The sequence below is a fragment of the Aphis gossypii genome, chromosome 2 (assembly GCF_020184175.1).
Source record: "Aphis gossypii isolate Hap1 chromosome 2, ASM2018417v2, whole genome shotgun sequence".
Classification (NCBI taxonomy): domain Eukaryota; kingdom Metazoa; phylum Arthropoda; class Insecta; order Hemiptera; family Aphididae; genus Aphis; species Aphis gossypii.
In genome coordinates, this window is record NC_065531.1 from 22,370,667 (window position 1) to 22,381,343 (window position 10,677).

Consider the following 10,677-nt stretch of genomic DNA (forward strand, 5'->3'; position numbering starts at 1 on the left):
TCATGGTCAATTTGGTCTATACCACGAATTAATGTTTTTATCAATATTATTATCACGTGTATCAATATTTACTATTATTATTATACATTACTACATTAGTACTTTGTAGGTACCGTAGACCGTAACTCCAAACTGAATATTAGTATTTAGTTATTACATTATTTCAGTCATCACGTATTTAGTATTTATTCAGAGATTTTTAAGAAAGACTAATAAAATTGTTCTTAATGTTAATTAATTACTATAAAAACCATGATGTTTTGTACTATATACCACATTAAAAACCAGTCGAATCTAGAAAGCGAAAAACGTTCTTTAAATTTACGTTATAATATAGAACACCACAAAAATCAATAAATGAGTTATTAACTTATTTTCTATTAACATTTCAAACTAAGAATTCTAAATTGTTTTCCTTACATTAAAGAAACAATGGAGTTTTTTAATTTTTTGGCAGATTGTTTAAAAAAAGTAAGTTGTTAAATTTAAAACATATGTATGAACACCTAATTTCTGTATCTTTATGGATAAAATCAGTATTAAATACTTAAAAGTACCTATTTTCTAAATGTATTTCAAGTGTTGATTTATATTTCCTATGAACATTTATTAAAACTAAATGTTAAAATCCAATTACTTCATTGAACAATTATTTATAATTTATAGCAGGGATGGTCAACTCAAAGTTACTAGAAGGCCAATTTTTAGAACTTTAAAATCTAGTGAGTTTAAGAGTATAAAAAGCAAAAATAAATAAATAAAATAAAATACAGACAAATGCTATAATCTTATAAATTAATTTAAAAATGTAGTAACTAGTAAGGGTCAGATAAAAAAGATACACTGGAAACCAGTTGCCAATCTCTTAGTTATTGTTTATAATGATATACATATTATAGACCAGAAAAATTAGATTTTACATCTGTGCCATAGACTATGATTAATGACTAATATAATGCTGTAAAGCTAAGCTGTTTACAAAATTGATTAAGAGACATTACTTCATTGATTTATTAAATATTCTATGATTGATTATGCAACCTTTAGAGTACTTACTAATATTTTGAAGCATTAAGTTACTGCAAGGATCCAACTTTCAAATTAATTTTTAAAATTGCTACATATTTTGTATTGATAATGAAGGTTTTGTTTTACTAGATGAAATCTGATGACACATTACCACGAGTCACATCCCCACGCATGTATAATGATGGCAATATTACATTTGAAGGGTTAATGGTGATTTTTGCATCATTTTCCACATATTTGCAATATTTAAACATTTATAAATCAGTGTGGTGGTTACCAAATTCAAATTATGCATCATGGGTAAGATAATTTACTAATATAATATTTAAATTATTAAAATTTAAATTATTATGTTAAAAATTGACTAATTGTAAGCGCATATTATTTTATTGTGTATTAATAATTAATGTTATGACATGATAGAAAAATTAATGTAATTAAAAATAAGAACCAACATAAAATGTAGAAATTAGTTAAACTTTAAAATAATCCAATTATAATTTCAGTTACCTAATAAAGTTTTAAAAATTAAATTTGTTACTGATTTATAGTATTATACTTAAGTATAATGCCTATTTAAAAATCAAAAAATTACCTATTCATTTTTTTTTTTTTTTTTTTTTGTTAGGTAGGTATTTATATAACGGTCTCAATTTATATAAATGTTTTCCCTAATAATAGGTACTGCTAAATTGTTTTAATAAAATGAATAAATAACTTTTCATAATATTTCATAATATTATTTTTCATAAAATTTTATATTTTTAATAAATCTTATAAATTATGATCTCATAACAATTAACATTATTTATCTTATTTGTTTTTAGAAAATGCATTTAATTGATTATCAAGTGGTTGTATTTATATTGGCTATGCATTGTCGAAGATTTATATATTGCTTAATAACATGGGTTTTCCACATGTTATGTCCTCAACATTATTGGAAATTTATCAGACTGTTCATTAGGTAAGGTTATCTTTATGTCAAATATGAAATAAATATTTTTTAACATAAATATTATTTAATACACATTTTTTCAGATTATTTGTTTCAGTCATACTATTCCTTTTATTAGCCTTATTGGCATTTGATCTCTATTTCAAGTATGATTATTTAATAATTATGTACTTATTTATGCCGTAAGTAAATTCTCAATTTTTATATAATTAATAAGCGTTTTCATTACAAAACAAACTATTGGTTTATTTTAGGATTATTGGTTATTTATGCTATTATGGTTTCAAAGCATGTCCATTTTTCGACATGATGTGTATTAGCGAAAAAGAAATAATTATCAATGGAAAACCATTAAGCAAGTTTTTAAACTATTATAAACATTTATACTTTATCGCTTTAAATTAACAGTTTATTTAACCTAAAATATTTTTTTTTTATTATTATTATTAACTAGGGTTGCCATTAATTAAAAAAGTGAATAAAAATTAAAAAAACAAAAATATGATTATAACATTTGATGTATTTATACTTACTGAAATGTATAGCGTTTTATGCATTTAAACTTTAAAGTTTTTAATTATAGATGGACAACTTCAAATAGCTTTAACTTTAAAACTAAGTTTAACCCCCAAATTGCATATCAAAATTATATTTTTATCTTAAAACTAGTAATTTGAGAAAAAAAAATTTTTTGGTAAATTGATATTAAAACCTTTTTTAACAAATGGCTACCCTTTTATTAACAATAATTGTTTTATAATCATGTAACATTAGTACAATTGTTGTAACTTATTTATCATAACTTCTAACAATTTCAGTTCAGTATACAAATATGCACATATGTACATCAAACCCAAAAATAATTCGATCAGAAGTGGAAAATATGAGAGATGATTTTAACAATAGACTAACCCAAATACTGTTTTCTTCTTTTTTCTCAGCATATTATGCATGTTTTTTACCACTAGTATTTGTACAAGTATGTTATTTTATTGATTTTAAATAAACACAGTACTTCATAATTATCTGATTTTTCAAATGTGGATCTCTATGTAATGGTAATTAAAAAAAAAAATCTGTTTATTATTAATAAAATAAACCATACAAGGATGATTTAGATAGATTATTGAAGTATTTAAAATTGTCTTTTACAGAGAGATTTACATTTTATATGTAAACTAAATAATATTTCACTGTATTAACGATTATGGAAAACACTGCTAGTCCATTATTTATAAAAATCAGTTTATTGTGTTTTGCTTTTTACATAATTTTTTATGGGGAAATTATCCAACCATTATGGTTAAAGTATAAATTAATGTATATAAATATGAGACAATTATGTATTTTTAAATTTTTCGCAGTTAATATTCTATTGAAATAATTCTAATGATTTTTACAAATAACTTTAAAATTTAGTTAATTGTTTGGATAATTATCCCTTTTATTTTTTTTCAGTTAAATTATTTTTGTTTAACTCCATGTATATTATGTATTTTAGACTTATGTTGTCTATGAAGAACATTGGGTGTTAATGCATTTTCCTTTTGTTATGATGACTATGGGCATGATGCTATGTATTCATTATTATCCTGTTAAGTAAGGAATAATTTATATTATTAGAATACAAATTTTAGAATATGAATGTCCATATAAAAATGTATTTGCCTTGTCAAAATTCTTGAAATTTTAATATAAGATTCTATATAACTTTCTTTTATAAAAATATTTAAAGTAAAAAAGCAGTTTTTTTTTTCAAAATCACAACAATTTACAAATAGTTTATAAAATCTTAAATTTTTGTAGATAAGATTTGTAAATTGAATATGATTTTCCTCATAAGTTTTCATATTATATCTGAAAATGTGTAATTACATACCATTATTTTGTTATAGATGTTTAAGGCAAGGTTGTATTGACTCAAAGTTAAAAATAATATAATTATGATGTAAATATTAAGTATATGTTACAATAATTATATAATAAATGCAATGTTTTTGTAAAAATTAAATGTTAATTAAGTATTACTTATAGTAAAATAAATTACTTTAATACTACCTAATATCAATAAACATATAAAATATACTTAGTGATATAGGCTATAGACCATCTCTGCTCAGAATCATTTTTGTATGCAATGATTGAATTGAATTAAATTTTGATCTGTTACATTGTGCCATTTAACACCAGCAGAGTAGTATCCACTTGCTCACCTTATTATTTATTTATTTTTAAATATGTTACATAAAAAATATTATTTAGTCATTTAATTATAATATATAACATAAGTTTTATTTAATAATTTTAATATACCTAGGTATTTTGATCACTTACACAAAGCAGCTATGCACTTGGGTCGTTGGAAGAGAGTAAAATTAGATCGTCCTCACTTACCCATACATTTGTATGTATCACTATTTTTTAGTACATGTATTGGATGTTAACTAATAGAACATTGCAGATGGTCAGAAGAAGTGGTATGGCAACAAGGATCATTGGTTCGACATAATCAGTGTTTGTATAAAGCCGAAGGAGTGTCAAATGTCGCTGAACCAGGCAAAAATGCTGATAAAGTTTTTTATGTAAGTATACATAAAACATATATTTTAAAATTTTGGACTGTAATAAGTTTTTAAAAACCTTTTTTTATATATATTTTAGAGGATTTTCAGTAATCCTTCAGAAACAGTATTTTTTACATTAGCTTCTATGCAAGTATCATTTATGATAGTATTAATAATAGCTCTAGTCATTAGTTTTCAATGGCATCATATATTTTACCTGTCATTTGTAATGCTATTAAATTATGTCACATTGTGTAAGACTTTGTTTAATTATCGTATGACTGCTAAAATATACAAACTGTTAAAGGAAAAAACTCAATAAACTGTAAACAATTTTCTGAAGTGAGAAAAACTATTAGGTATATTAGACTTGTGTAAATTTTTTATTTTTTATCAATTGATTGGACATAAGTATATTTAAAACTACTATGTATTACGATGAAAAACTATTAATTTATTCTAGATTTAAATTGTATTATAATGTAAGATCTGAACATTTTTATTATTAATTTATGTACAGTATTTAAAGCAAATTGTGTTGTTTTGTTCAATTTGTGAATATTTGTGGTAACAATAATTGTAAATCTCCTTAAATTTTTCCAACAATTTTTTTAATACTCATATAGTGATGATAGCAAGTTCCTTAATTTTTTGTATTATTTATTTTTTTTTTATTATTGTTTTTACTTTGTACGCAAATCTAGTCAAAAAATTTGTATTATGTAATAAGTACTGAATTTCAATGTAATATAAGTAAACGACATTGTAAATCTTTTTTTTTTAAATTTTTTTATGCATTTGTTTATTTATCACATCACGCTTTCATTCAATATTTGTATAAGTTTACCTTAAATTATTTAGTACTGAAACAAATTAAGATTAATACAAACTTGTTATTCATGTTAGCTACTGAACCAAATAAAAATATATAATATTATATTTCACACATTAAAAACTGAAAAGCATATTATATTGTTTTTAATTAATAGTCAATAGCTGTCTATGTAGGTAGTTTTTTTTTTTGTTTTGTAGAAAGTTTTACAGATCTTGAGTAAAATTTTAATTATCTGTTTTAAAATACAGTAAACTCTCGTTATGTCAAATCTCAAGGGAAACAAGAAAATTCATTTTTTACATAAATCAATAGAAATGAAAATAATAATGGTGGATTAAGTTTGTGCAAAATAATGGAACTTATTGTAGATAGCATACGACACTTGTGCTTAATTAACCTAATAATGATAAAAAAATTATTTGTTATTTGTATAATCAAGATAACAAAAACGATTGATTTTATATGCAGTTATCGAGAGCAAAACATTTTTAAGTGTAATGGTAGTTTCAAGGGGAATACATTGCAGTTCGAAAATTTGAAAAAGCGGCGTTCAACATAGTAAAAATTTACTGTATTTGAATTGGCTAAAAATAAAATGCAAGTCATATTCAAAACACTTATGTATAAAGCCCGGGTGTTGAGTCACGATGCAGTGCAGAATGATAGTTTGTATTATGGTGAAATTTAAAATCAAGATCAAAATTTTCATAAATCAGTTGTTGGTTAATCTAGGTTAACCAAATAAATACATTAATTAAATTGTCACTAGTTATTGTTTATTATTAATGTACATCAATTTCACAAAAAAAATTATGATATTAGAAAATTAAAGTTGATTACATACTTTTAGCTACAGTAAAATAGAGTTATTACTTATAGTAAACAGAAAATTAATTGGTCTTGACTTTAATTTTCTTTGACTTGTATTTTTGTTACTTTTTCATGCCTCCATATTGATGATTTACTAGAGTCCTAAAATAAGAAAAATGATTATCATTATATCCAATAAAATAAGTATTGTATATATTATTTGTTTTTTTTTTCAATTTACTTGTACAATTATGTTGGCTACAGCAAGTTCGTCCCTTAAAGTATCACAAAGTTTTAAGATATCTTGTTTTCTAATATCAGACTTTGACTGTAATGCTAATTGTCGAAGTTTTGCTCTAAAATTTACTGTAGTATTAATAATTGAAATATTTTCAGCATCAGACTTGAACTAAATATATAATAATTCAATAAAAAATCATATTAATTAATTTATCGTTCACTTTTTTTTTTAATCATTACCTTTGAATCAGTTAGATTGATTCCAAATGAATCCAATGTTTTAAATACTAAATTTAATGCCTGAATCACTTCCAAATTCGAACAATTAAAATGAAAATCCTAAATTTAAATTATGCTCTGTAATAATGCTTTTAAAATTAAAATAATATAAAAGTTTTAATTACCACTGTAAGTAATTTATTGAATATGCTTATGAGTTCAATAAGTAAATTTAAAGTTTTTGATGTATTAAAATTATCTGCTAGATTGATTAATATATCATTTTCAATATCATTCATTTTCTGAAATAAAAGTGTTAAATTTATGAAAGGTACGATCTGTTTTATTTTAATTATTAAGTTTTCTTACTTTTATCAGTGTAATATCAGGAGTATGTTTACTGTTGTAATTATTTAAATGAGCATAGCAATTAGCAATGAAACAATCAAATTTTTTTAACACTCCACAAGCTACATCCATTGTACTTTCATTAAATTCCAAATCTAAAATATTTATGCAGATTAAATTAATGATTAAACTTGATTAAATCAAATTGTAATGCTTCTCCTAAAACTATTTTATAGGCTAAAATATAAAATTTAATATCAGGATATTTACCATTTTTGTAATTTGATAATAAACATAATGTTCGAAATTGATTCGCAGTATATGATTTGAGTAGTTCTTTAACACTGATTGTGTTCATTAAAGATTTTGACATTTTAATATTATCTCCTACGTGTAAATGTCCTGTAAAACATACAATTTTATTATAGGATAAAGGAAAGCAAATAATTTAATAAAAACCTGAATGTATCCAATACTTGACCCAATCATCGACATTATGGTAAGCACAGCATTGAGCTTCTTCATTTTCGTGATGTGGGAATAACAAATCTATTCCTCCAGAATGTATATCAACACTGGACCCAAAATAATGACTGTAAACATTTAATAAAACCAAATAGACATCTTTACAAAAAAAAAATAATAATTACACATTTATATACTAGATTTATGTAAAATATTAAATAAGTAAATACCTACCTAGCAATAGCAGAACATTCTATATGCCAGCCTGGCCTTCCGGCTCCCCATGGTGAATCCCAAGAAGGTTCACCTGGTTTTGTTGCTTTCCACAGTGCAAAATCTAAATTACTTCTTTTAAACATATGAGGTACAACTTCGGGTACTTTAACGATCTTTCCATATTTTTTATACTTAGTTGTATCGAAAAACAATGAACCTTTTTACATTGAAACTATTAAACCTAAAAGGCTTTTTCTACATTTACAACCAAAATATTTTAAAATCATTTTTAAAACTTACCATCAGCTGCAGAATAGACCAAATCTTTATCAAATAAGTTTTGAATAACATTTAAGACTTGAGGAATAAAATCAGTAACTCTTGCTATAATATCTGGTTGTTTAATGTTTAACAAATCTATATCTTCAATAAATTCTACTTCGTAATTCCTAAAGATATTAAATAAATGATTTAGTAATTATTTTACAAACAAAAATAGATAAATACGATTAACATAGTAAAATCTAAACCTTGCTAATTGAAGTGGATCCGTATTTAAGGCGCGTGCTTTTGAAATAATTTTATCGTCCACATTAGTTATGTTCATTACTTGAAACACAGAAAATTGAAAATAATTCTCCAAAATTCTTCTGATAATGTCAAACTTAATGTAACAGCTAAATAAAATGTATACAAAAGTTGTTTCCTTAAATGTTTTTAATGAAATTTAGGTATCAAAATAAAACAACTAACCTTGCATGACCAATATGCATGGAGTCGTATACAGTGGGACCGCACACGTACCATCTCAGAAGCTTGTTACATTTCAAAGGTTCTTTAGTCTTAGTTTTACAATTGTACACCAATACATTTGATTTGTTTGTAGAAAACGAACGATTGGACAGCAAACTACTGAGAACACCAAAATTACGCATGATCGACAGTTAGACAAGGCGTATGGCCAGTATTATTCTGTAATCAAAGTAATCAAACTATAATTTTCAAACATTCGATTTTCGTTTGAACTAGTGAAATTATTACGAACACTTGTAGTCATTAGTCAGTTACTATTCGACAATATACAAAAATTCTAAATTTTTAACAACTCTAATTCAAGTATTCAACAGTTGATAAGAAATGTAATGACAATTAATTTAGATAACCATACAAATCACAAACGTATCTGAGTTATCATTCCACATTAATTCCACTTTTTTTTTAAAATTACAAGTATAATATAGCAACTTGATTTAGATTATACCATTAATCATTAATCATTATAGACTATTAACTTTAGAGTTTTAGACCACGACTGTTGAAATATAGTTTATTGGTACTTTCCTAAACCTTTAGTTTATAGGGTATTAGGGTTGTACCTCGGTAATGACTAATACCTAAGTAGGGCTCAGATTTTAAATAAAAGTACCTAACAAAAAAAAGCACATGATTGTTTTAAAAATGCAAAAAAAAAGCATGACCAAAAATTAACATGAACTAATTTGAAAAATGTATAAAAAAATTTGAAAAATTAATTTAAGTTAAAAAAAATAATTAATTATATAGTATCCCATATTATAGATTCGCAGTAGTGAAACTGACTCTATTGAAGTGATCGTCGCATACTGATACTTTATACAAGAAGTTTCAAATTGCAACAATAAATCTTAAATTTTGAAACGATCGATATCGATGCTATAGGCATGCTGGCCGTATAGGTACTGAGGGCATTTTATTATGTAGATCGATATTCTAAATCTAAACATTTAATAATCAAGCCGATGACGAAAACGATAATAATCTAATATAAACATTTAGTCCGCATTCTGGGTTTTTACGTTTCTTATTTTTTTTTTTATTAAAATAGTATAATAAACATATAAAAAAAAAGTGGGCAAGTGAGTAGTGAGTACCGCTCTGCTGTACATTAGGTGCCGTATGGATCATTATTATATATTATAGGAGGGTTAAATTTGAATCCAATGATAGTTATCATTGTATACGAAAAACGATTCTGAACGAAGATGATTTGTCAGCCTAGGATATAATTTCTAGTGGTTGGTAAAAAAGGTGGTTTAAAAAAACCAGCTTATATTAAAAAATATTTTGAAAATTAAATCACGTAAAGAAAACGCGAATCTTAATAACTGGTAAAATTTTCAAGTATCTACGACTTATAATTTTTGAATAATAACAAATATTTAAAATCATTTGAGGATAAATCGTTAGGTATCGTTACGCTATTTCGTTAAAATTTAAAATTCAAACGCACTTAAAATTTTTCCTATAATGATGCTTCGAGTTTTCTCTATAGATACTTGAAGGTAAACTTATGGAAAAGTTAGTGTTGTATTTTTAATCCTTAGTTATAAACACAAAAAATTTTATGATTTTTCAACTTCAAATATTTCGCAAATATTCATAATTTTGACGAATTTTCGTCAAAATTTGAACTTCAAATGCTAATAAAAAAAAATTGTGCCTATGTATTCTTATAATTTTTTAATCACTATAAGAATAACATATGAGGAACTTTGTATTAAATTTTCAAGTATTTTGATAGGGCCAAAAAATTTTTATCGACACTTCAAAAATATTTTTTCAGAAAAATTGAAAATTTCAGTTGTCTATAAATAGCTCAAAAAAAGTCAAAATATTTTGAAATTTAAATCACGTAAAGAAAACGCGAATCTTAATAACTGGTAAAATTTTCAAGTATCTACGACTTATACTTTTTGAATTATAACAAATATCAAAAATCGTTTGAGGCTAAACTGTTATTTAACGCGGTTTTTGTAAAAATTTAAATTTCAAACACTCATAAAAATTTTTTGTCTGAATCCGGTAGAGTTTTTTTTACAGATATTTGAAGAAAAATGTATGGAGAACCTTGTACCAAATTTTCAAAACTTAGTTATAAAAGAAAAAATTTTTATGATTTTTCAACTTCAAAATTACTTGCAAATTTTCGCGTTTTCGACAGATTTCGTAAAAAT

At 24.1% G+C, this 10,677-nt stretch overlaps 2 protein-coding genes across 2 annotated transcripts; one reads left to right on the forward strand and one right to left on the reverse strand.

Moving 5' to 3' along the window:
- The first annotated feature begins 92 nt into the window (after positions 1-92).
- LOC114124354 (transmembrane protein 39A) lies at positions 93-5,516 on the forward strand. Its single transcript, XM_027987582.2, has 10 exons — positions 93-471; positions 1,159-1,329; positions 1,857-1,996; positions 2,071-2,169; positions 2,242-2,342; positions 2,806-2,966; positions 3,489-3,586; positions 4,305-4,391; positions 4,449-4,569; positions 4,649-5,516. The coding sequence occupies exons 1-10, from the start codon at positions 433-435 to the stop codon at positions 4,871-4,873; spliced, it is 1,242 nt and encodes a 413-aa protein (XP_027843383.1). The 5' UTR covers positions 93-432; the 3' UTR covers positions 4,874-5,516.
- Positions 5,517-6,140: 624 nt separating this feature from the next.
- Positions 6,141-8,876, reverse strand: LOC114124350 (probable cysteine--tRNA ligase, mitochondrial). The gene is made up of 12 exons (XM_027987578.2): positions 8,730-8,876; positions 8,438-8,656; positions 8,215-8,361; positions 7,985-8,133; positions 7,703-7,901; positions 7,463-7,596; positions 7,274-7,405; positions 7,025-7,158; positions 6,841-6,957; positions 6,677-6,775; positions 6,438-6,605; positions 6,141-6,358 (listed from the first exon to the last, which is right to left on the reverse strand). The coding sequence occupies exons 2-12, from the start codon at positions 8,617-8,619 to the stop codon at positions 6,293-6,295; spliced, it is 1,527 nt and encodes a 508-aa protein (XP_027843379.2). The 5' UTR covers positions 8,620-8,656; positions 8,730-8,876; the 3' UTR covers positions 6,141-6,292.
- Between the last annotated feature and the right edge of the window lie 1,801 nt (positions 8,877-10,677).